Here is a 25176-nt window from a genome sequence, read left to right on the forward strand (position 1 = left end):
CTCTGCCGCTCCCCGCCCCGTCCCTCAGCCTCCCACTTCCGCTTCCGGCGCGGGTCGCGCGCGAGCGAAGCGGTGGGAGGCGGCGACGAGCCGGTGAGTGCGGGCAGCGGGTGACCTGGTGGCCTCGGGCGGACGTCAGCCCAGCTTCGCCCTTGCCTCGGCTTCTCCGCGGTCTACTGTGAGACTCCGCTCGGCCCGGGCCCCGAGGGCTGCCCGCCCCGCACCCCTTCGGCCTGCCGTGCCTCAGGCCGCGCCCTACCTCCGCCGTCGGCCAGAACTCGCCGCGTCGGACCCTGCCGCTTGCCACAGGTCCCGCCCCCTTGTCAGAAAAACTTAAGAGGGATCCCTCAGGCCCAGACCGGGTGCTCGAGCCCGGTCCTGCAGGCTTGCCCCCAAACGCAGCCCACCCCCTCCTGTCATCTCGCTCCGCCTCCCTCAGCCTCTGTACCCTTCCCCCTCCCCCAATTTAGATTCCTGCTTTAGACCTCGGCAGCGCTTCTTTTCCTCCGGCGCTGCCTCTTGCCCTCTCCTCCCGCAAGTGTCGGGAGGACATCCACCACCATCCACGCCCTTCACCTGCCCTCGACCCCCACCTCCACACCACTACCCTTTTTCCATAAAAACTTTCTCTTCGTCCACCTGCCTTCATCCCCAGACCTCTGGTACCCAGACCCACCCCCCCCACCCCCCGCCGGCCCACCTGGTGGGCGCCGTTTCAGCCCTTCCTCTCCCTTGAGCTCCCAACCCCAGCTGCTCATGTTCTTCCTCCAGACCTTACTTCAAACACTCCTTCCATCCTTGAACCTTTCATCCTTGATTCCTCCTCCTTCAGCACAGGGTACAACTTTCTCTGGGCTGCTCACTCCAGAATCAACGGGAGTGGGGGTGGGGGATTCAGAATACCCAGGGTACTGGATCAGACTTGCCCGGGGTCCACCCGAGTGTATCCTGCTGCACAGTTCTGCAGCCTCACTTACCCTCCCTGAAGCTGATGCTCAGGATTAACTGTGTCAACTTATTAGGTGTCGGTGATTCTGCCCGTATTTTTTTTTTTTTTAAGCCCATCTGACACCCCTCCCCTCATCCCTCAGGTTGAGGCCCCAGCCTTGGCCTCACCACAATGTGGCACGAGGCTCGAAAACATGAGCGGAAACTTCGAGGCATGATGGTCGACTACAAAAAGAGGGCAGAGCGGCGCAGGGAGTACTATGAAAAGATCGTAAGTGACCTTTAATCTGGGCTGGGAGCTCTGTGAGAGAGCGGAGCCCTGGTTATCCTGGTACCACCAGGCTTGGAAATAGGCTAAGAGGGGATACCTGTTTTCTCAAGAAAATGTCCATTTTTTTGAGCGTAATCATGTGCTGTGCTGTGGTGAGCTGAGTCTCTCAGTCCCATTTGACTCTTTTCCACCCTTGTGGACTGTAGCCCACCAGGCCCCTCTGTCCATGGGGATTCTCCAGGCAAGAATACTGGAGTAGGTCGCCTCCTCTCCTCTAGAGCATAATCACTGGGGGCGGGGACGGAACCGAGGTATTTTGTTTACTGTTGCACGCTGTGCTGTCTGGTGTGGACTCAGAGTACAGAACTGGTGTTGTCAGGAAGGAGGGAAGGCTTTGTAGCACTCCAGACTTAAGATTGGCCACCTCCGGAATGCTGTCGGTCTTGGTTATTATTCCTCAGTGTTCACAGTGCCCAGAGGAGCTCAGCCCTTCTTAAGGTTTGACTTGGCACCCGGAAGGAGTACCGTCAGTATTCACCTAGTGAATTCTGGCCGTTTCTCCCCTGTTAGATGCTTCAGTTGCTTTTGGAGAGAAGAGCACACTCCATCTTGTGACCTAAAAGGCCCTTGTGGTCTGGCCTCTGGGCTTCATTCTGAGGTAGCTCCATTGGCCTTTTTTTGCATCTCTGCCGCCGCTGGGTATTGAGCCTGTAATGCCTCCTCTCAGTTCTTTAACTGTCACTTGTTCTTGAGACTCCAGCTTGAAATGGCTTTGGCACACTAGGTTCTGATCTTCTGTGAGATGGTATTTATATAGACGTTTTCATTGTTACTGCATCACTGCCGCAGGCTCCTCCCTGGTGTTCTGGCTTCCAGTCCTGCCGCCTCTAATCCACCCTCCTCAGAGAGGCCAGAGACGTCTTTTTTTTTTTTTAAATAAGGGATGGAATTATTGTTACTTTTTTAAAAACATTTATTTGGGTGCACTGGGTCTTAGTTGTGGCATGAGAGATCTAGTTCTCTGACCAGAGATTGAACCTCGGCTCCCTGCATTGGGAGTGTGGAGTTTTAATTGCTGGACCACTAAGGAAGTCCCCAGAGAGGTCTTTCTAAAGCACAGAGCTGACTCTGTCCCTCTCTTACTCAACTTCTCTGTGACTCCTTAGTGCCAGGCTCCTCATGACAGCCTTTAAGAGCATCCATGGCCTGGCTTTTACCACCTCCTCCAGACTCGTGTTACTCTGCTTTCTGCCTTATTCCTTTGCTCGTGTCATCTGGCCTCCCTACTATCTGGGGCTACTTTTTCTAGCAAAAAAAGGTGTATAAAGAGCTACCAGTTTACCTCCCAAAATTGTATAGTTCTCTTTAGCCATAGGGGCTTTGTGTGAGCTTTTCCTCTACTGGGTTAGCTCCTGCTCATCTCTCGGATCTCAGTCCTCAGGGAAGTCTTCCCTCATCCTTCGTACTCAATCAGTGTCCCCTATAAATGCTGTCATAGCTTCTTGTTTTTCCCCTTTGTGGAATTTAACACACATTTTTAGCTCTGTGAGACTGGGGACTAGGTTTATTTGGGTCATGGTACTGCTTTCCATGCTTGAGCCCAACGTGGTTTAAAAGACTAGATGAATAAAACAATAATAATAGCAGTTGCCATCTTAATTGATCCTTCTCAGGCTCCAGGCTCTGTTAGGAGAACATTAGATGTATGATTGCTTTGAGTCCCCACAATCACCCATGAAACAGAGGCTGCTATTATCCTAGGAGAGTCATCTCTGAGAGCCCGTCTCCAGTGGCGTTGCAATAACTATGACGGGACCACAAGGGCAGGGCCTGGGCCTATGTTGGTTACAGTTGAGGCCCTAGCAGCGGACGGGGGACGCTGTCAGCGCTCAGGGCTGAGTAACTGCCGCTTATTAAGGGTTCGGGCGTGCCGGACCCCGCGCCTGCTACTTCAGTGCATTGTTTCTGGTCCTTTCAGCAGGCCTGGGAGAGGGGTGTTGACCCCTGTGTTAAAGCTTTGCTGATAACAGTAGTTAATGCTGTTGAGTGTTTGTGTGTTAAGTACTGTGCTGAGCGCTTGACATGCGTCTCTGTTTCATCATATCTTCACTGAAGACACATGTTTATTTCCTTATTACATAAAAGCCCAGAGGTGGCCAGTCCTGCTCCGGGAACTGTTATTCAGCCGTGAGTGGCTTCTCTTGCCAGTGTTTTCTTAAGGTCTAAGAGGGCTGCTCAAGCTCTAGCCATCATGTCTTTATATTCCATTCAGCAGGAAGGGAGAAGAGGCCAGTGGGTTCATGTCAGTTGTTAAGAAAGTTTCTAAATGTTTGCACATAATATATCCACTCGTATCCCCGTGGCCAGAAAGTAGTCCTTGGTCACATACAGCTGCCAGGAAGGCTGAGAGGTATGCGCTGTATGCTGGGGGCCTTGTGCCAGTTATGTTAGGAGTCTCATTACTGTGGAGGAAGGGGCAGTGGATGTTGGTTGCCAACTAATGGGCTGTCACAAATGGTGGGGATAGGGCACCTCCCTCCCAAGGTATCGGAGTGTTGGGTGAGATTGGGCACAGAGGCTCCCGAGGGCCGACCTGCCCAGGCTAACTTGCTCAGTAAATGCCAGCTCTTCTTGGTGCTGAGGTTATTATTACCAAGTAGAGCTGGAATCGCATCCAGGTGGATGGATGGAGTGGAGGAAAGAAGGCCGGAGTGGGGTCACTCAGAAGGCCTGGGACTCCAGGCTCTCATCCGTGTGAGCCAGAGAGCTCACTGAGCCGTGTTTTCCCCCTTGGGACAGTGGTGACGACCAGCCCCTCTCACTGGGTGACAGGGAAGAGCTTCAAGAACAGAACAGTGTCTGTGGGGTGTGTTGTGGTGCAGGCCTGTACAAGCAGCTGTCCCTGAACATGAACGTGATCAGCATTCAGATCAGAGCCACCGAGCTGTGGATGGTGGCGGCTTTGAGGAGAGGATGGGGCTGTCATGTGGGTCTCTCATCTTATTCTCCGCCCGAGAGAGGCAGCTGAGGCCAGTGTTAAGGAAGCAGAGGTCAGCTGTGGCAGACTGGGCCGGTGTGTCCAGTCCAGACAGCTGATTTCTCTTCTGATGTGTCCTTGGTGCCTGCTCTCACTCCCTTCCTGTCCCTGGTTCTGTCATTGTTCTGTCCCTGTCGACTTTCTTCTAATCAGTGGTTTGGGTAAAGAAACAGAATTCCATGTTGATGTGTAAGTGGAAAATAAAACAGATCTCAGCTCTGGCATCTCCTTCTCCAGGAGGCCCCAGGCTGATCCCAGCGGGCTGAGCGATACAACCCCTGGCTTCCCCATCCCAGCACTGCTCACTCTTGGTCGTCACTGTGGGGCCCGGGTCTGTCCCCCACAATGAACTGTGAACTGTGGGGACAGGGCTGACTGTCTCAGTCACAGCTGTGGCCCTAGCACAAGACCTCGCTCAGAGTGGGTGCCTGCTTCACAGTTGAATGAGTGAGAGAAAGACCACGAACTTGTCTGACCCTCTTCGATCCTGGAGATGTAATGGTCCAGTGGTTAAAAATAGATTTTGGCTCTTGAAGACAGATTTGTACATGTTTGTTTGGAGTTTGTTTCACCATAGCCAAGGTGTGGAAACAACTTAAATGTCCAGCAGCTGATGAATGGGCAAAGAAAAGTGGTCTGTGCATGCAGTGGGATATTACTGAGTCACAGAAAGAAAGGGGATTCTGTCACAGGCTACAGCAAAGAGGCACCTGGAGGACTCTGTCCAGTGAAATAAGCCAGTCACAAACAGACAAACCCTGTGAGATTCCGTGTGTATGAGGTATTTGAAGCAGTCAGGCCCTTCGAAACAGAAAATGATGGTTGTCAGGAGTTGGGAGAGGGGAGGGGAGTAGTAGTTCAGCAGGTGTGGAGTTTCGGTTTTGTAGACGAAGGTCTAGAGATCGGTGCACAGCGAGGTGCAGATCGTTAATGCTACTGTATTGTGCATTTAAAAGTGGTTAGGTTAGTGGATTTTACGTTGTATGCCTGTTACCATGACCCAAATAATTATTTTAGAAAAAAAGTGGATTTTGGAGTCAGGCCTATTTGAGTTCAGATCCTGGTTCTGTTTGTGACTGGTGTGATATGGAGCGAGTGAGCCTCCCCACTCTGAGCTCCAGTTTCCTCATCTGGGACGTGGGGTAGGAGTAGCACCTTTCTCCCACGGTTGAGAAGTTTGAGGTGTACGTAACGCACCTGGCTTTTAGCGTGTGTGGTTCAGGGACTTTTCCTGAAGCTCCCTGTTAACAGAGCCAGGCCACGGACCCAAAGTCTTAACTCCCCGCCCAGTGCTTTTTTGTTTCCCTGGTGCTGGTACAGTGAATTTTTGGTACAGGCCAAAGTCCATCCTGCAAACAGTCCCACGTGTGTCTTGGGTGTGGGAGCCGAGCATTTGGCCTGGAGCGGTCTCCGAACCCCAGGTCTTAGACCTGCCCCGGGGCGGTCACGAGGCCTGAGATGAGGGCCTGAGGGAGGCAGATGAGGTGTGGGAAGAGGCGCTGGGTCGCAGCAGCGCCACCCTGTGGATGCGGGTGGAGGCCACCCTCAGCTCGCCGAGCGCGCGCAGGACAGGGAGCAGCCCGGTGGTAGCTGTGGTCATTGGTGAGTGTCCTTCTCAACTCCTGCTGACGGGGCTGGGGTGGGAGCTCGAGGCCGAATGAGGAAGTGCAGGCTCTCGAGAGCTTGAGGCTGATGGTTTTCTCAGTCTTGGGCTCAGGCTCCTCATCTGTGAGTGAGGCCGCATTCTGTTTGCTTTGGTCAGTGTTCCCAGGCCCTGCCCTGGGCGCTCGGAATGCAAGATGGGTCTTGCCCGCCTGGAAGTTCCATTCTAGTTGCGGAGTGGTGACAGGTGACAGGTGATGGGCGGTGCTCTGAAGAGAGTAGGGTAGGGTAAGGAGCTAGGGTCAAGTCAGGGGCTGGGGCAGCTGTTTAGATAGACTTGACAAGGAAGGTGGCTGGAAGGGGATCGGAAATAAGTGAGGAGACAGACAGCAAGAGCAGGGCTGTTCTGTGGCGTGGAGGCCGGCGGTGTGGGGCGGGGCAGGGCGGGGCTGGGGAGCCCATGGCGAGCAGTCAGAGAGGGCCAGGCGGGAGTGGGCCAGGCTCTGCACAGGGGGCCAGGGCCTAATATGTTTTAACACTGCCTCAGGCTGCTCTGTGGAAAAGGAGCTGCAGAGGGCAAGGGTGGTAGCGAGGAGCTGAGCCGGGGAGAGGAGGCTGCTGAGGGGTCAGGGACGGTGGCGGGGCAGGGGGCTCGGGATGGGGGGTGGTTGGAGTCTGGGGAGGGGAGCTTGGTGAGGGTTAGTGGGGAGCACTAGCGCCCTGGCTCGTGGCTCTGATGTGGCAGGGGGCTGGAGCTCAGCCAGGGCCCGGCACTGGTGGCGGCTACTGCTGCTGCTGCCGCCGCCAGATTTTAGGCTTTCCTGCTGCAGTTACGGTCACTTGGGGTTGTAACCCCCACAGGAGAGCTCAGGCCAGAGGTGAGACGCGAATGGAAGGTAGCAGCATCCGGTGAGGTAGTGGGAGGGACTCTGGAGAAAACGGTGACTCAGGGGCCATTCTCCTCCATCTTGGTGCCTTTTTAAAAAAATATAGCTTTATTGAGATATAATTCACATACTCAGGCCTTTCTTGGTCCAGTGGTTAAGACTCCACGCTCCCACTGGTTCTATCCCTGCTCAGGGAACTAAGATCCTTTGTGCCTTGAGGCATGGCCAAAAAAAGAAGAAAAGAAGAAAAGGGGAGGAACATTTTTTAAATCCACATATTGTATAGTTCAGTGGTTTTCAGTATCTTCCCAACCCAGGTATTGAACCCAGATCTCCCACATTGCAGGCGGATTCTTTACCAGTTGAGCCACCAGGGAGGCCCAAGAATACTGGAGTCAGTAGCCTGTCCCTTCTCCAGAGGATCTTCCCGACCCAGGAATCGAACCGGGGTCTCCTGTATTGCAGGTGGATTCTTTACCAGCTGAGCTATCCGGGAAGCCCTCAGGATATTCACAGGATTGTGCAACCATCTCCACAGTCTAATTTTAGAAACTCTTTGTGACCTCCAAAAGAAGCCCCATGCCCCTTAGCAGTTAGTTCCCCCCTCCCCACACCCTGGGTAACCGCTGTCTACTTTCTGTCTCTATGGATTCACCTGTTCTGGACATTTCACATGAATGGAACCGTAGGCTACGTGGCCCTTTGTGACTGACTCCTTCACTTAGTGTAACGTTTGCAGGGCCCATCAGGTTTTAGCATGGATCAGCACTCCATTGCTTTTTACTGCTGAATAATATTAAACTGGCTATGCATGTTTTGTTTCTCTGTCGTGCATCGATAGACATTTGACTTGTTTCCACTCTTTGGCTGTTGTGCCCAGTGCCACTGTTGGTGTACAAGTATTTCAGTGTCTGTTCTTAGCTGTTTCGGGTGTGGAGTGGAGTTGCTGGGTCACGTGGCAGTTCTTTGTCTGACTTTCTGAAGAGCCTGATTTCTCCGTACTCCTGTCAGTTTCTTGCTGTTGCCCGTCCTTTCAGTTTTAGCCATCCTAGGCAGTGTGGGGTGGCTGGTTCTGATTGCTGTTTCTCTGACGAATAGTGACGTTGATCGTCTTTTCATGAGTTTATGCAGTCGTGGTGTCTTCGAGGCTGCTCCTGGCCAACGTGCTTGCACCTGGCTCTGAGTGAGTGGCCCTGGGGTGGGTGTGGGGTGAAGAGTTGGGCACTGATATTTTAGGGAGGTCAGTCTCGGTACTGGCTCTGTAGAAGACTGAGCCAGAGCTCAGAGCCTCCTGGGGCTACCTTGAGAGGAAACCTGTCCCCAAGAGGTTAGGTGGCCCTGTTAGTGCTGCCTGTGCGCCCCGGCAGGTTCTTCTACCTCAGAAGTATGGTCTGCTTGGCGTAGAGGTGAAGCTGCTGCTAAGCTTGGTTGTGTGGGCAGTGGCAGGGCTCGGGGCTCAGTTGGGTGGTGGCCTCCATCTTGTCCATCCCCGCAGAAGAAGGACCCGGCCCAGTTCCTGCAGGTGCACGGTCGAGCTTGCAAGGTGCACCTGGATTCTGCAGTCGCCCTGGCCGCGGAGAGCCCTGTTAACATGTAAGACTGGGCTTGAGGGTGGCATCTGTGGCTGGGGGTTAGCGGTCCAAAGGGACCTGGTATATGGACAGACCTGTGGCGCCTCAGACAGGAAAGGCTTGGCCTGAGTGGGAGGTGAAGGTCACTAGTTAGGGCGAGATGGCAGGGTTTGGGATGAAGACCCAGTGGTGTAGTGGTTGGAGCACCTAGAGGGGACGAGCAGGGCCACGGCCAGAGGCCCAGGTGAAGCAGAGAGTTGGTTGCCAGAGGGCATGTTTTGGGGTGTTAGCAAGTGGCCCATGGGACCTTGTTCAAGGTCCCACTCTTGCTTGGTTCTGCAAACTAGGGCCCCGATTTCCTCAGGGCCCTGAATGTAGATTCAGGGTGCATTGTGGCATAAGGAACAGCAGGTGGGGGCTGAGAGTGGGACTGGCATGGGCATCAGAGGGGCTGAGGGCCAGGCTCCCAAGCACAGGGTGGCAGGGGGCAGGTGCTCTGTGTCCAGGGCACTGGGACCCTAGGTGCCTTGCTCCCCCCCTCCCACTGCAGGATGCCCTGGCAGGGGGACACCAACAACATGATTGACCGCTTTGATGTCCGCGCTCACCTGGACCACATCCCCGACTACACGCCCCCGCTGCTCACCACCATGTAAGCCGCCTCCCCTGGGGTCGCTGGCCCGTCCCTCCTGGGAGGGAAGGAGGTGTGCATGTGGGGGAGCCCCCGCCCGCTGGAGGCCGCCCCCTCCTTCCCCTTCGTGCCGGCTTGGGTTGGGAGCTCCCTGTGATCTCAAGACCTTGTCCTCCCCCACAGCTCCCCAGAACAGGAGTCGGACGAGCGGAAATGTAACTACGAGCGCTACCGAGGCCTGGTGCAGAACGACTTTGCCGGCAGTAAGTGACCTGGGGTGTGGGGAGTGGGTTGAGGGAGGGGTCCCTGTAGGCTGGAAGACGGCAACAAGACTGGGAAGAAAAGTTATCCCAGTACTCTCTACTATAGGGCCTTGGGTGGTCCCAGCTCTGTCATGGACCCGCTCCATTCGCATCCCTTTTCTCTCCTGGGGCCTCTGTCTCTGGAATTGGTACAGCAGATGTCTGCTGACCTAGATGGTCCTACCAGGTGGCCACTTCCACAGCCCATGCTCTCTAATTCTGTGATCTTTTTCCTAAAAAACTAGGAGAAATAGGAAGAACATATTTTTTTTGCTCCGTGTATTTTCCCCACCTGCACTGGTCAGAGTGTTAGCTCAGAAGAGGAAATTTGTGCTTGTTTTAAATGACTGTTTAGGCAGTTTGATAGCTTGCCAAGTGTTCATACACATTCAAGGTTCTTTTCCCAAATTGTCACCTCACAAAAGAGAAAACAAGTGTAGAGGCTATTCCCTGCTCTGGACTTGTGGAGGTTCCAACCCTGACAGAGTTTTTTGTCTCTGTTACTGCAGTACATCTGTGTGATCACCCAGCAGGGTAGGCGTGATGCCCCATTTTACAGTTAAGGACATTGAGGCCCAGGAGTTGGGAGGGACACTCCAAGGAGTTGGGGTTCTCACCCTGCCCTGCACACAGCTCTGAACTGTAGCTCACCTTCTGAGAAGGACTCAGAGCCTCTCTCCCAGATCTCCCTGTGAGATTAAGGGCCACACACTCGTCCCTCAGCCTAGCTGGTCTCGTTTCCTGGAGAAGGGTGATTGTGGAGGTTTCTGTCTCTCAGGGTGATGTGAGGGTTCGCTTGAGGGATGCTTAGGGCCCCTGCATGGAGCCTGGCATAGTCCACCCTCGCTGTGGGTTCACTGTCCCCATATTTCTTTGTTTCTGAAATAGATGTTTAGCATCTTTAAAAGCAGAGATTTTCAAATTCTGGCTATCAATGAAGCCTTCACATCAGGGGAGTGTAGCGTCATGGATGCGGTGGTAGTTTTTGCCTTCCCCCAAGGCCACATAGATGCTTGATGATGGAGTCAGGGTTTCCCTTAGTTCTGCCTGATTCCATCTCTTCATCCATCCATTCATTCATACAATTCCTGAGCACCTGTAGTGTGTCAGGCATTCTTCTGGGAGGAGGGGTCTAGTGTGGGAGCCACATAATCACGAAAGCGGGTGTTCATTACAAGCTGAGGCACTGTTTCGACAGATGGTATACTGTTCTCGGAGGTGCTTGACTGAGGCTGGGTCAGTGGAGGGTGGGGTGGGGTGGGGCAGGAGCTCCCCAGTGAGGGGGGGGCGGTGCTCCTGACTCTGTCCGGGCCATAAGGACAGCCATGAGGGGACGGGAGGAGGGTGGCTTGGGGGACAGGGAAGGCCAGTTTGGCTGGAGCTCACGTGAGACAGCTCATGGGACTGCCTAAGCCTAAAGCCCGCATAGAGCCCCAGGGCCCTCCCCTGGGGCTGCGTAGACCACCAGCAGAATGGGGGAGCCTACGGCGATGGCCGTGCTGTGTCACCTTGGGGCTCGCCCAGACCCCGAACCTCGCTTTACAGATAGAAAAGCTGAGGCCCTCTGAGGGAAGGGGACATGTCCAGGGTCCCACTGGAGCTGGGCATATGTCTTACTGCACACGGACCAGGGGGCTCCGGTACATTGCTGAGCTCTTCAAGTTGTGTGTTATAGCTGAGAGAGAGCCCGAATTAGCTTAATTTAAACTGGGGCCCAGAGGCCCAGAGTGGCAGTGCCGTGGGGTCCAGGTGACTGACGTCCAGCTCTCGGGATAGGTTTGTCATTCTGAAGGGTCCAGTCAAAGGTCTGTGTGACGGTGATAACAGTAGCAGTGCCCAGGCTCTCCTTCTGCCAGTGGTCCTCCCATTTTACAGGGAAGGAAACCAAGGCACAGAGTGCCTGAGTCCTTGCCCAGGGTTGCATGGCAAGTCAGCGGTGCAGCCAGGGCCCTCCTGCAGCTGCTGTGTCATCACCATGCATTCTGTGATTATCTGGGAATCCATGAGCCTGCCGCCAGCCGTGCTGGGTTCACACCTGCCCAAGCCCCACTGCATTCTTGAGTCCCCCCTGAATTCCCAGTGTCCCGAGCCCCCTCTGATTCACGTGCCTCTTACCCCACCCCAGTCTCCGAGGAGCAGTGCCTGTACCAGATCTACATCGACGAGCTGTATGGAGGCCTCCAGAGACCCAGTGAGGATGAGAAGAAGAAGTGAGTCGGGGTCCGGGGCAGCGGGGGCTGTGGGAGGCAGGAGGACTGTGCGCCCCACAGGGCTCTGTCCACCTGGTGTCCCCTAGAGCCGGGCCTGGTGGCTGGCGCCTAGTAGGTACTCGCTTCATCAGCGTTGCAAGGAGCAGGCAGCGCCGGAGGGGACGGGTTTGCTGACAAAGCTCTCCATGGCGTTTTCCACCCTTGGGTTGGGAGGAGGTGCAGTTAGATGGGCAGGAGCTGGACTGGGCCAGGGCCTGGGTTTGAGTCCTGCCCTCTGAGCCTTGGTGCCCCCTGCTTGGATGCCCCAGGACTGCAGGAGATGGAGCTGGGGAAGTACTTGTACCCTGCCAGGCAATAAGCGTGTGGCCCACAGCAGCTGATGTCACTCTGCAGAGGGCTTTTCCGGGCTGTGTGCCCTGAGGAATGGCTCATCCCTCTGCCAGCCTGGCTGGCCCCTCCACTGCTTTGCAGTCCCGGAGCCGCCTCCTTACCCCCTGCTCCCAAGCCGTCCCCACCGCGGTCCTCACGGAGGTGACTGAGCGTCTCAGTGACCGACCCTTATTCATGGCCACCTGTTTTGGACAAGGCTGGCATAGGGATGGCGTCAGGGCGTGTCAGCTGAGTTCAGCAGCACACATGCCCTAGGCCCTTGCTCCATCCTGGACCAAGGTGGGCTGCGTTGTTACCCAAGAGAACTCGGGCCGGCCATTGCAGGACACGTAGTCGGGGGTGGCGGTGGAGAGAGCCAGTGTGAGTGGGGCCAGGAGCTGAGGACGGCCGCCACCCCCAGACGGGGACTTCTGGAGGGTGGTGCGCTAGAGCTGTAGGAAGAGGGAAGGGCTGGTGGCAGGTGGGCGCAGAGCGTTCTAGGCCCAGGGACTGTTCGAGGGCACCAGGCTGCCTTGGCTCTCAGGAGGGCGGCGTGCGGGCAGCGGTATGTGGGCCCTGGAGGCTTGGCTGGGTTGCATCTGGCCTGGGGCCCGCCTCTCCTCCCAGCGCGGCCCTGACTCTCGGCTCCCCCGTGCCAGGCTGGCAGAGAAGAAGGCATCCATCGGCTACACCTATGAGGACAGCACGGTGGCCGAGGTGGAGAAGGTGACAGAGAAGCCGGAGGAGGAGGAGTCCCCGGCTGAGGAGGAGAGCAACTCGGATGAAGATGAGGTCATCCCCGACATCGGTGGGGTCCCCTCTCTGCCCTCCCCATCCACAGTCCCTGGGCAGCGTTTTCGTGTCTCGCCCCTCCCCCTGTGCGGGGCGTCCCGTGCTTACGAGCCCGCCTCTCCTGACCCCCACCTCCCTCTGTCCTTCCGTCTCACTTGTGTCCTGCTGCTCCAGCCTCCCTCGCTGTTTCTCTCTCCTTCCTACTTTCTAGGACTCTGCTCCTCTGACACTGTCCCCACCTGGGTTCTGGCTCTGTTCTCCTCTTCTGACTTCAGCCTCTTGGTCTCTCCCCGCCCTTCTCTTTCTCTCTCTTCTTGAAAACACGTGTTTCTCCAGTTACAGAGCTGGCCTCAGCCCCCACCCCACTGCCCACTGCCAGCTAAATGCCCACTGATCAGACCAGCCACCCGTTTCTCCCCTCGCCTCATCCAGCTCACTCTCAGCCCGTCCCCTGTTTGTTCAGAAGTGTGTAAAGCACACTTGCCACGCAGCCATCAAGCATCCCACTCCCGAATACCTGAGACCTGCACCCCTGCCTCCACCCACCTAGATCTTCAGCTGCCCTTGTTCACGTTCCTGTGTACATCACTCGCTCCCCATCACATCTCCCCCACCCTCGCCCGCTGTTTATGGTGCTTGCTCCTGGCCGAGTCCTGTGCCAGCCTGGGGACACCAGGACGTGCTGACTTGTGTCCACACCCCCACCCACCCACAGAGGCCTGAGGTCTGGTGGGCACCCCCGCCCCCATGTCCTGGGGCGCTGCCCCTTCCCTTCCTCTTGCTCGGCTTTGGCCCCTGACAGCCTTTCTCTTGGTGCAGACGTGGAGGTGGATGTGGACGAACTGAACCAGGAACAGGTGGCAGATCTCAACAAACAGGCCACGACCTATGGCATGGCCGATGGCGACTTCGTCAGGTGAGGCCTGTGGGCGGACACCGCTCCCCACCCTGTGGACCTGGCATCTCTGCTGTTACCCCTCTTACGAGCGCTGGTGTCCCTGACTCCGCACCAGGGACATTACACGCACAGCTCCTGAGCTCGTGGAGGAGGGGTGGAGGTTGTATGGGGTGGTCCTTGGGGTCAGCTTCAGCGGTGTTGAGACAGAGGCCGCCCCCGGCTGTGTGACCTGAGGCCTTCTGAGCCCTGGGAGCTTCAGGGGTTTCTGGGCCTGTTGGACAGCGCCCTCTAGTGGAGTGGCTCCTCTCCCTGCATTCACTGGCAGTTGCTGGTTGGGCCTCTGCCCTGTGCCTCACCTGGGTGGGTCACAGAGACTGGTCCCAGCTAACAGGTTACTGAGTCCTGAGTACTCCCACGTCTGAACACAGCCTGAGCGTCTGAGCATCCTCACTCAGGAGCACCCAGCGTCCTCACCACGGCCAGAGTCTCACCTCTCTGGTCCTTTCCCCACACACTCCACCCCTGCCCGGCCTCCATGGCCTCTTTCCCCCTCAAATGCCTGAGGCCCCACCTGACCCAGGGCCACTCAGGTGCTGTGAGCTCTGCCTGCACCTGCACAGCTCACTCCCCAGGGCTCTCGTCAGCTGTCACTCTCTGAGGGGCTTCCCTGGCCTCCCTGTTAAAAACTGCAGCCTCTACCAGGCCCCTGGACTTCTGTCCCCCTTCTGTGATTTCCTTTCACATCAAGTTTTTCACCATTTAACAAGTCATGTGTTACGTGACTTTGGTCATTGTCTGTGTTCTCCCCAGAACGTTAGTCCATGAGAGTGGGGAGTTTTATTTTCAGTAATCCCTGATGCCTGAGATAGCACCTGGCGTGCAATCAGTGCTCAGTAATAGTACTGAATGGATGTGAGACCCACCAGGATGGCTTGGGGTCCTTCGCCTCCTGCAGTGACTCTGCCTGTAATCTGACCTCGTTCCTCCTGGTGGCCCTCCTCCCCCTCCGCAGGATGCTCCGGAAAGACAAGGAGGAGGCGGAGGCCATCAAACACGCCAAGGCCCTTGAGGAGGAGAAGGCCATGTACTCGGTGAGGGCTGGGCCCTAGTGGCAGGGCAGGTGTGTGCTTCGTGGAAGGCACAGCCTCACCAGCCTCATCCCTACCCTGCTCCAGGGCCGTCGCTCCCGGCGCCAGAGGAGGGAGTTCCGGGAGAAGCGGCTGAGGGGCCGCAAGATCAGCCCCCCCAGGTAGGTGGGGTTCTGCCCTGTGCCCCCGCCCTGCCAGCATCAGTCTTTCAGGACTGCGGGAGGAGCCAAGGCTCAGGAAAGTCTGGGGGGCAAGCTTGTGGCCTGCAGGCAGAATTGTCCTAATAGAGCGAACAGGGAAGGTCTGGGATAGGTGTGGCCACGAGGGACGTGTGGATACCCGTCCTGCCAGCCATCCCCCTCTCCCTGCTGGATTTGGAACCCATGTCACATTCCCTGGCTGTGAGCAGAATCAAGGGGGCACCATTGCTTCTGTTGTGGGCCGCCTCCTCCCTGTTAGAGTTTGGGTAGGTGACTTCATCTTCTCGAGCTGCAGTTTTCTCTTTGGGAAAGGGGCACCGTCACCTTCCAGGACGGGGGCTACACCAGTGCCCACAGTGAGGTCTCGGGCAGGTTTGGATGAGGCAGCTGGTGTGCAGAGAGCCCAGTCTGGGGTCCGGGCAAACCCATGCTTTTGCCACATCTCCTCTGTTCAAGGGGAGTCGCAGGGTTGCTGTGAGGCTTAAGGGACCTGCAGTGGGCTCAGGGTTGGATGCATGGTCTGGAAAATGTTGTCATGAGCTGTGGTGATTCTTGCCATCGTACCGAAGAAGTGCAGGGCTGTGGTTCAGGCTCTTGGCAGGTGTGAGGGGACAGGAGGGATGAAGGCAGGGCCCGTAACCTGGCCGGCAGCCTCCTCGTCACTGTCCAGGGCGTGGCCTGGGGCACACAGGTCAGGGGTTGACCTTAATTCCATGCGTACTGACCTCCCCCCCCCCCCCCACCCCCGTCCCATCTGGTTCTCTCTACAGCTACGCCCGCCGAGACAGCCCCACCTATGACCCCTATAAGCGGTGAGTTCCCAGGGCCCAGCACCCTCCTGATGGAGGGCGGGTTGGGTGGGGCCTGTGTGCTGTAGGCTGCCCTCCTGAGATCACAGACTGGGGGATGTGCTCTGCTTTTTTCTGATTTAAACATAACGGAGTTTTGTGTTAAAAGTGACCAAACATGGCAGAAAGGCGGGACTTAGATGTCAGGTGTCTTTAATCTGAACTGCCAGAAATAACCAGTGAGAAATAACAGGTACAGAAATGCCTGGTCGCACACAACATGTGTCTCCTGTTGTGGGAGTGGTTGGTCAGAGGCCTTGAGGGTGGACAGGTCTCAGTCTGACCCGTTCCCTTTGTTGGATGGGGTGAGAGGGACCCTTGGGGCTCCTGGGAGGACAGATGAGATAAGGCAGGTACACCTTTTGAGAAAAGGTCTGGCTCAGGTAGGTGCTCAACTGTGGGTGCCGTGAGGGAGATTACATACTTTCTTTAACAAAATTGAGATTATTTCACACTTAATGCTTTCAAACTTGCTTTACACCTGACTTGACATCTTTTGCCAAGAGAATGCACTGCTTATAGCAAACACCCTCTTCCAGCAGCACAAGAGAAGACTCTACACATGGACATCACCAGATGGTCAATATCAGAATCAGATTGATTATATTTTTTACAGCCAGAGATGGAGAAGCTCTATACAATCAGCAAAAACAAGACCGGGAGCTGACTGTAGCTCAGATCATGAACTCCTTATTGCCAAATTCAGACTTAAATTGAAGAAAGTAGGGAAAACCACTAGACCATTCAGGTATGACCTAATGATGATATAGTGAAAGTGAGAAATAGATTCAAGGGATTAGATCTGATAGATAGAGTGCCTGAAGAACTACAAACGAAGGTTCGTGACATTGTACAGGAGGCAGGGATCAAGATCATCCCCCCAAAAAAAGAAATGCAAAAAGGCAAAATGGTTGTCTGAGGAGGCCTTACAAATAGCTGTGAAAAGAAAAGAAGCAAAAGGCAAAGCAGAAAAGCAAAGATATTCCCATTTGAATGCAGAGTTCCAAAGAATAGCAAGAAGAGATAAGCAAGCCTTCCTCAGTGATCAATACAAAGAAATAGAGGAAAACAATAGAATGGGAAAGACTAGAGATCTCTTCAAGAAAATTAGAGATACCAAGGGATCATGTCATGCAAAGGTGGGCTCCATAAAGGACAGAAATGGACCTAACAGAAGCAGAAGATATTCAGAAGAGGTGGCAGGAATACATAAACGAACTGTACAAAAAAGATCTTCACGACCTGGATAATCACGATGGTGTGATCACTCACCTAGAGCCAGACATCCTAGAGTGCAAAATCAAGTGGGCCTTAGGAAGCATGACTATGAACAAAGCTAGTGGAGATAATGGAATTCCAGTTGAGCTATTTCAAATCCTGAAAAATGATGCTGTGAAAGTGCTGCACTCAATATGCCAGCAAATTTGGAAAACTCATCAGTGGTCACAGGACTGGAAGAGGTCAGTTTTCATTCCAATCCCAAAGAAAGGCAATGCCAAAGAATGCTCAAACTACCACACAGTTGCACTCATCTCACATGCTAGTAAAGTAATGCTCAAAATTCTCCAAGCCAGGCTTCAACAGTACATGAACTGTGAACTTCCAGATATTTAGGATTTAGAAAAGGCAGAGGAACCAGAGATCAAATTCCCAACACCCACTGGATCATTAAAAAAGCAAGAGAGTTTCAGAAAAATATCTATTTCTGGTTTATTGACTGTGCCAAAGCCTTTGACTGTATGGATCGCAACAAACTGTGAAAAATTCTTAAAGAGATGGAAATACCAGACCACCTGACCTGTCTCTTGAGAAATCTGTATGCCGGTCAGGAAGCAGTGGTTAGAACTGGACATGGAACAACAGACTGGTTCCAAATAGGGAAAGGAGTACATCAAAGCTGTATATTGTCATCCTGCCTATTTAACTTATATACAGAGTGTATCATGAAAAAAGCTGGGCTGGATGAAGTACAAACTGGAATCAAGATTGCTGGGAGAAATATCAATAACTTCAGATATGCAGATGACATCACATTTACAGCAGAAAGTGAAGAAGAACTAAAGAGCCTCTTGATGAAGGCAAAAGAGGAGAGTGAGAAAGTTGGCTTAAAACTCAACATTCGGAAAACTAAGATCATGACATCTGGTCCCATCACTTCATGGTAAATAGATGGGGAAACAGTGGAAACAGTGAGAGACTTTATTTTGGGGGGCTCCAAAATCATTGCAGAAGGTGAGTGCATCCATGAAATTAAAAGATGCTTGCTCTTTGGAAGAAAACTTATGACAAACCTAGACAGCATATTAAAAAGTAGAGACACTACTTTGCCAACAAAGGTGTATCTAGTCAAAGTTATGGTTTTCCAGTAGTCATGTATGGATGTGAGAGTCGGACTATAAAGAAAGCTGAGCACCGAAGAATTGATGGCTTTGAAACTGTGGTGGTGTAGAAAACTCTTGAGTCCCTTGGACAGCACAGAAATCCAGTCAGTCCATCCTAAAGGAAATCAGTCCTGAATATTCATTGGAAGAACTGATGCTGAAGCTGAAACTCCAATACTGTGGCCACCTGATGTGAAAAGCTGACTCATTTGAAAAGACCCTGATGCTGGGAAAGATTGAGGGTGGGAGGAGAAGGGGATGGCAGAGGATGAGATGGTTGGATGGCATCACTGACTCAGTGGACATGAGTTTGAGTAAACTGTGAGTTGGTGATGGACAGGGAGGGCTGGCGTGCTGCAGTCCATGGGGTCGCAAAGAGTTGGACACAACTGAGTGACTGAACTGAGCTGACATCTGTGTGGAGGAAACCTGTTGCTGTTACAGTACAGATCTGTGCATCTGTTCTTAATAATAGTTTTCTGTCACTGCTTTTCCTGGTTGTATTGAGAAGGCCTCGTGGTCATGAATCAGATGCTTGCAGGCCTGCTGTCTTTCTGCCTGCTGGCTCTGTTGCACCTGGTGTCTGTTGTTGCTCGGGACCCTGCTCTTCTGCGACCTCTTGCTGTGTGGAGGGTGGACCTCTTTGTTCGACCTCTTGCTCTGTGGAGGGTGAACAGGCTTGAGGAGCCCGGTGTGAGCCCCTTCTCCCTGCTCTTCAGGTCGCCCTCGGAGTCCAGCTCTGAATCCCGCTCCCGTTCCCGCTCCCCGACCCCCGGCCGGGAGGAGAAGATCACGTTCATCACCAGTTTTGGGGGCAGCGATGAGGAGGCGGCCGCAGCCGCAGCTGCAGCAGCTGCATCAGGGGCTGCCACAGGGAAGCCCCCAGCACCTCCCCAGCCTGGCGGCCCCGCACCGGGACGTAATGCCAGTGCCCGGTCTGTAACGCTCACGCTGCCCGCCCTACACCCAGGCACCGTGGGGGGGGACTCGGGGCAGCAGGGGGCCGCGGCCCGGGCTGGCGCTGACCGCCCCCCGTGCCCGCCTGCAGCCGCCGCTCCTCCACCTCCTCCTCCTCCTCCTCCGCCTCGAGGACTTCCAGCTCCCGCTCCCGCTCCAGCTCCAGCTCCCGCTCCCGCCGAGGCGGGGGCTACTACCGCTCTGGCCGCCACGCCCGCTCCAGGTCCCGCTCCTGGTCGCGTTCCCGGTCCCGCTCCCGGCGCTATTCTCGCTCACGCAGCCGTGGCCGGCGGCACTCAGGTGGAGGCTCACGAGACGGACACCGCTACTCCCGCTCGCCGGCCCGGCGCGGCGGTTATGGACCCCGGCGCAGAAGCAGGTGCGTGGGGCGGGGAGCCCATCTGGGTGAGACCAGGCTCTGCAAGGGAGCCGTGGAGTTGGGGGATGGTGGTCATCCCAGATGTGGGGAGCCAGTGGGTGGGAGACTGGACTGTGCTTGTTGCAGGTGCCTCGTAGGACCAGGGTGCCCCGAGGGGAGGGCGGGGTGTGATGTAAGCGCTGCAGGTGGGGCAGGAATACCGTCCTGGGAGACAGGAGCATCCCTCCTGCCCTTTCCGGGGGGGTCAGGGCTGCCCGTGGAGGGCCAGCACGACTTGCTGGGTGAGAGCGGGACTTGCAGAGCAGCCGGTCGGATGAGGAGTCTGGCCCTGCTGCTGGGCTGTTGGGGCCTCTTCATCTGTAGAAGAAATAGAATCATAATGTCTCCTCCACTGAGTGCAGTTGTGACAAAGTCTACTTCAGTGCTTGGTCCAGAGCCTGGCACTTGATGAGTGCTCTTGTTGTCGTCAGCGTTATTACCTGTGTTATTGTTGTGGGGATCTCAGTGTCAGCTGCCCACGAGGTCTGGCAGGTAAAATCGAGGCGCCCCGTGGGCCTGGTGACCTGGGGCACACTTCCCCTCTGCTGGGCTTGTAGGCCACTCAGTGGCGGGTGTGGCGTGCCCAGTTTTCTGATTTTTCCAGAGAAACTGAGTTGGATGTTTAAAGGACAGCTCTTGTTTTCTCGATATTGCTGACAAAACCCGGGACAGTCCCACCAGAGTCAGTGTGTGGTGTTGGTTTGGCGTCCAGATCATTGCCTGGAGCCTGTACCCAGGGCAATGGCAGGAGACAGGCTCAGGGTCAGAGGGGGGCCTGGTCACCCTGAGGAGGGGGCCCTTGCTGAGGAGCCCCCAAGTCTTGAGCAGAGAGAGGAGGGGGCTTACATATTCCCAGACTGGATTCTGTGGGTCTGTGCCACAGGCGAGTGGGGAGGGATGAGGGGTCGTCCCCACTGGTGGCGAGACCCTAGGCCTGGCAATGTGAGGAGGTGAGCATCCACGGGGGGTCACCAGGCAAGTCCTGCCCTCCCAGAGATCGTCTCGCAGGGAAGTGGGCGCACAGGTGTCTAGTGAAACGTGAAGAGCTGTTCTAGGCCAGTGTATCTAGAGGACAGTCTCTGTTTAGAGACCAGGGAGGCCAGGGAGGATGTCTGAGGAAAGCAGCAGGAGGGACTTAGAAACAGATTGCAGGGTCGTGCGGAGGCGCGTAGATTCAGTGCCTGGGTTGGGGCAGCATGCAAGGAGGTCCCCGGAGTCTCACAGCCTCCCTCCTGCTCTTCGGCGCCCCCAGGAGCCGCTCCCGCTCCGGGGACCGGTACCGGCGGGGCGGCCGGGGCCCCCGGCACCATAGCAGTAGCCGCAGCAGCTGGTCCCTCAGCCCGTCCCGAAGTCGCAGCCTGACTCGCAGCCGCAGCCCCAGCCTGAGCCGCAGCCGCAGCCTGAGCCGCAGCCGTAGCCGCAGCCGCAGCCAGAGTCACTCGCCATCACCGCCGAGGGAGAAGCTCAGCAGGCCGGCAGCGTCCCCCGCTGTGGGCGAGAAGCTGAAAAAGTGAGTGGGGCTAGGGCTGGCGGATGGAGGTGGGGGCGCACCCCACTGTTCTGTTTCAGAAGGAATTTGGTCCTGCCCTGGGGGGCTCTGCCCTTGGTGGGGGTGGGGGTGCTGAGGAGTCTCAGCCTTGCCTTGGGTGAGGGGTCAGGGGGGGACACGACCCTGCCCTGCAGGATCCAGGAGGCACGTGGTTTCTGCCTGGGGGTGTTTGGGGCACACGGCCTTTGCTGTCTGGTCCAAGGGCAGTGCTGAGGCCACATGTGATTGGAGGTGGCAGCTGCTTTTTCTTCCTCCCAGGACCGAACCTGCCGCTGGTAAAGAGACAGGAGCTGCCAAAGTCAGTAAGAATTTGGAACTCGCCCGTCTAATTCCCGCCAGCAGCAGTGCCCGAGAGCAGGGCCCGGTGGGCCTGCAGGGGGGCCCGGGTGGGCCGGGAGATCCAGCCCCAGGGATTGAGATCCGTGCCCCGCTCCCCCCTTCCGCTGTCCACTGGGGCTCCCAGACCCTCGTGGCTGGTCTCCGCAGCCTGCCCGTCCTCCGCTCCTGCCCCCGCCAGTCCCAGGCTTTGGATGAGGTGGGTTGTGGGAGCTCCGGGATACCCACCCGCTCTCCTGCCTCTTCTCCCCCTTCCCCAGCCCAAGCTGACACCGCAGGAGAAGCTTAAGCTGAGGATGCAGAAGGCACTCAACAGGCAATGTACGTCCTGGCCCCGCCCCTCCAGGGCTTCCCTGCTCCTCTTCCACGTCCAGCTGGGGAAGGCCCTGCTCTCTCCAGACAGGAGGCCCTTGGGGAGGAGCAGGTGTGCACCCGCCCTGTGGCCGCCAGGTCCAGGGCCTCTCTGAGCTCAGCCTCCACCTCCTCAGCCCCTGTGCCCTCTCCCCACAGTCAAAGCAGATAAGAAGGCGGCGCAGGAGAAGATGATCCAGCAGGAGCATGAGCGCCAGGTACGGGGTCGGGAGGGCGCGGGGCCCACGAGGGGTGAAGCCTGGCCCCACCCTCACCGCTGCCTCTGCCGCAGGAGCGGGAAGACGAGCTGCGCGCCATGGCCCGCAAGATCCGCATGAAGTAAGACTGCCCCCAGCCTGCCTCCGGGTGGTCCTGTGTTCCCCACCACCAGCCCGACCCAGAGCTCTGACCAGGCCCACTTCTCCGAATCTTCGTGTCCTTCCTGCCTTGCAGCTCAGCCAGTCTCCAGCTGGGGTCGCCTTTCCTTCTCTCTCCCAGATACCCACCCACTGTTCCCAAGGCTGCTCTCAGGTCCTTCCTTACTGTCCTGTGTGGAGCGGCACCCCCAAAAGCACCGTCCTCTAGCACCCCTCCTTCATGGCGCTCGTCTCCCCCGGCATCCTAGCGTCCTGTCTGTGTCCTTCACTCTCTCTTGCTGGCATCCTCACTGAGAAGTCAGGTCTGGCTGCCAGGCTCCTGCTGTATGCTCTGCCCCCAGAACCCTGGTGCTCATAAATGCTGAGGGCTGGACGCAGGCCAGCCCCGCGCTGGGAGCCAGGGCTTTGCTCCCCCTCCTTTTTGCTCCTCTCCTCGCCTGACTCTTTTGCAGAGCTGAGTGGCCCAGAGCCTGGTTCAAACAGACTTGGGGTTCAATCTAAGCTCCGCTTCTCTCTGACTCTCTGGCCCTGGGGTGGGTGCTTGTCCAGACTGTGAACAGTCCTTGGTGCCAACTGCACAGGGTAACTGAGGAATTAGTGCCCTTAGAGCTTCAGCCTGTGTGGGGCCCATGAGCAGAACTGGAGGCTGTAGTGCTTGGTCTTGGCAAGGAAGGGAGTCAGTCAATTGAGAGCTGTGTCACCTGTTACTTTTCTTTCTACCCTGTATTTGCTGTGGGTCCTTGGACAAGTATCTTAACCTCTGTGAGCCAGGATTCGTCATGTGAGGTAGATGTAATAAGGCAGTCGTCTCTGTGGAATCCCGCTGTAAGGCTCCTGACGTGTGGTGCCTGGCACGTGGGGAGGCTTGATGGCTGGAGCTACTGTTACTGGTTGGTGGTTTATTACACACCCATCACACGGGCGCATCAGGAAGTGGGGAGCACAGTGCATAGGGACTTGGCATTCTAGTCAGTCAGGCCCGGCTTCTGATCCTACCTCACCTCTGCTACCCCCTAGCTGTGGGCCTTTCTCCTGTCTGAGCCTCAGTGTGCCCATCTGTTAAATGGGGATGAACTAATTATCCCATCTCATAGGCTTGTGGGCAGGATTTAGTGTGATCAGGGCCAGGCACTACAGCACTCAGTAAATGCAGCCCTTGGGGTGGCGCTCAATAAATGCAGCCCTTGGAATAGCAAAGCAAATCCCGGTCATTCTGACAAAGGCCAGATAAGCACTTAGCATGTAAGTCCCTTTGTTCAGAGACTGCGCCTGGAGCATGACAGGAAATGATCAAACTATCCAGGCCTCAGCAAACCTTTCGTCGGGTGGTAGACTGGGATTCAGCTGCCGGCCGGTGTCCCTCTCTGAGCTCAGTGCACTCGTTTCCAGATGGACAGAGGAGCAGGACCTGCCCCTTGGCTCACTTTTCCACTCGACCTGGCAGGCAACCCAGCTGGCCCTCGAGTTCAGTATTCTCACCTCTTACCCTGCTTTGCCTCTCCCTGCAGGGAACGGGAGCGCCGAGAGAAGGAGAGAGAGGAATGGGAACGCCAGTACAGCCGGCAGAGCCGCTCGCCCTCCCCCCGCTACAGTGAGTGTGCCCCCAGTCACCCTCCCCCACTACAGTGAGTGTGCCCCCGGTCACCCTCCCCCTCTACAGTGGGTGTGCCCCCGGTCACCCTCCCCCGCTACAGTGAGTGTGCCCCCGGTCACCCTCCCCCGCTACAGTGAGTGTGCCCCCGGTCACCCTCCCCCGCTACAGTGAGTGTGCCCCCGGTCACCCTCCCCCGCTACAGTGAGTGTGCCCCCGGTCACCCTCCCCCACTACAGTGAGTGTGCCCCTGGTCACCCTCCCTCACTGTGCCCTGGTGGCCCTCACCCCCTACATTGAGCGTGCTCTGGTCACCCTCCCCCTCTACAGTGAGTGTGCCCCTGGTCACCCTCCCCCCCTCAGTGAGTGTGCCCTGGTGGCCCTCACCCTCTATAGTGAGTGTGCCCCTGGTCACCCTCCCCCTCTACAGTGAGTGTGCCGTGGTGGTCCTCCCCCTCTACAGTGAGTGTGCCCCTGGTCACCCTCCCCCCCTACAGTGAGTGTGCCCCTGGTCGCCCTCCCCCCTCTACAGTGAGTGTGCCCCTGGTCGCCCTCCCCCCTCTACAGTGAGTGTGCCCCTGGTCGCCCTCCCCCCTCTACAGTGAGTGTGCCCCTGGTCGCCCTCCCCCCTCTACAGTGAGTGTGCCCCTGGTCGCCCTCCCCCCTCTACAGTGAGTGTGCCCCTGGTCGCCCTCCCCCTTCTACAGTGAGTGTGCCCCTGGTCGCCCTCCCCCCTCTACAGCGAGTGCCTCTCTGGCGCTGGGTCAGGAGAGCTGGGCTGGAGGCTCTGGGACATTAAAAAGAGAAGACATGTCAAAACTGAGTTACAGAAAACCACGGTACACCTTCCACATCAGCCTTCAATAAACTAAAACGTTTAAGCTGTACACACGACACACAGCACCTCAGTCCCAAGGGAACCGCAGGAGTGGAAGAGCTTCGTAGCGCCTGGGTGTGGGCCGAGGGGCAGGCAATATCCTGCTCTTCTCACCTGCACTCCTGTCCCCCTTCTTTCCAGGTCGAGAATACAGCTCTTCTCGAAGGTAAGCAGGCAGGCCCTGTTCCCCAGGCAGTCACTGTTGTCCTCTCGTGGGAGGCCCCAGCCCTGGTTCCCCCATCCTCGCCCTGGCCCCCCTCCAGTCGTAGGAGCTGCCCAGGGCCTGGCCTCATGCTGCACGCAGCCAACCTCTGCGTCGCTGAAGCCCCAGTGGTCCCATGTGGGTGGGTGTGTGTGCACCTGCCCACACGGCTGGGCTCCCTACTTCCTGCCCAAACCCTCACAGGGCCTCTCTCCCCGCTCTCTCTCCAGACGGTCAAGGTCCAGATCCCGAAGCCCCCACTACCGACATTAGGAAGAAGTGTGGGCGGGCAGAGATGAGGTGGGGGGACAAGGGCTCAAGCTGTGATGCTGCTGGTTTTATCTCTAATAAAGTCACACGTTATTTAATTCCCTTCCCTTGGTCTGTTTCGTCTGTGTGGTCAGTGCAGGGCCCCCAAACCCCAGTGCCCGAGGCCGGCTGGGGAAGGTGCTTGGTGGCTTCAGGGAACAGGCGCCAGTGTGA

General features: G+C 56.5%; 1 protein-coding gene across 4 annotated transcripts; it reads left to right on the forward strand.

Annotated features, from left to right (window-relative positions):
- The first annotated feature begins 25 nt into the window (after positions 1–25).
- On the forward strand, positions 26–25061 carry CLASRP (CLK4 associating serine/arginine rich protein). 4 transcript variants are annotated; one of them, XM_070771240.1, is made up of 21 exons: positions 26–93; positions 1092–1219; positions 8241–8338; positions 8867–8968; positions 9131–9210; positions 11375–11459; positions 12488–12636; positions 13440–13536; positions 14531–14609; positions 14694–14767; positions 15577–15618; positions 18755–18970; positions 19084–19371; positions 20663–20920; positions 21218–21257; positions 21556–21616; positions 21806–21864; positions 21939–21985; positions 23532–23614; positions 24633–24657; positions 24924–25061. In XM_070771240.1, the coding sequence occupies exons 2-21, from the start codon at positions 1121–1123 to the stop codon at positions 24964–24966; spliced, it is 2025 nt and encodes a 674-aa protein (XP_070627341.1). In that variant the 5' UTR covers positions 26–93; positions 1092–1120; the 3' UTR covers positions 24967–25061. The 4 variants fall into 4 exon arrangements, 3 of the variants coding, with proteins under 3 accessions (XP_070627341.1, XP_070627339.1, XP_070627342.1); XM_070771238.1 differs by having other exon boundaries at positions 44–309; XM_070771241.1 differs by lacking the exon at positions 26–93 and adding an exon at positions 7092–7210 and having other exon boundaries at positions 1091–1219.
- The last annotated feature ends 115 nt before the right edge of the window (positions 25062–25176 follow it).

Source organism: Bos indicus, chromosome 18 (genome assembly GCF_029378745.1).
Source record: "Bos indicus isolate NIAB-ARS_2022 breed Sahiwal x Tharparkar chromosome 18, NIAB-ARS_B.indTharparkar_mat_pri_1.0, whole genome shotgun sequence".
NCBI classification, from domain to species: Eukaryota; Metazoa; Chordata; class Mammalia; order Artiodactyla; family Bovidae; genus Bos; species Bos indicus.

Excerpts from the sequence above, each read along its gene's own strand:
- CLASRP (XM_070771240.1), top strand. The coding sequence starts at position 1,121 with ATGTGGCACGAGGCTCGAAAACATGAGCGGAAACTTCGAGGCATGATG. Across the intron at positions 8,969-9,130 it reads CCCCCGCTGCTCACCACCAT|CTCCCCAGAACAGGAGTCGG; the intron begins GTAAGCCGCCTC and ends CCTCCCCCACAG. Across the intron at positions 21,617-21,805 it reads GAAGGCACTCAACAGGCAAT|TCAAAGCAGATAAGAAGGCG; the intron begins GTACGTCCTGGC and ends CTCTCCCCACAG.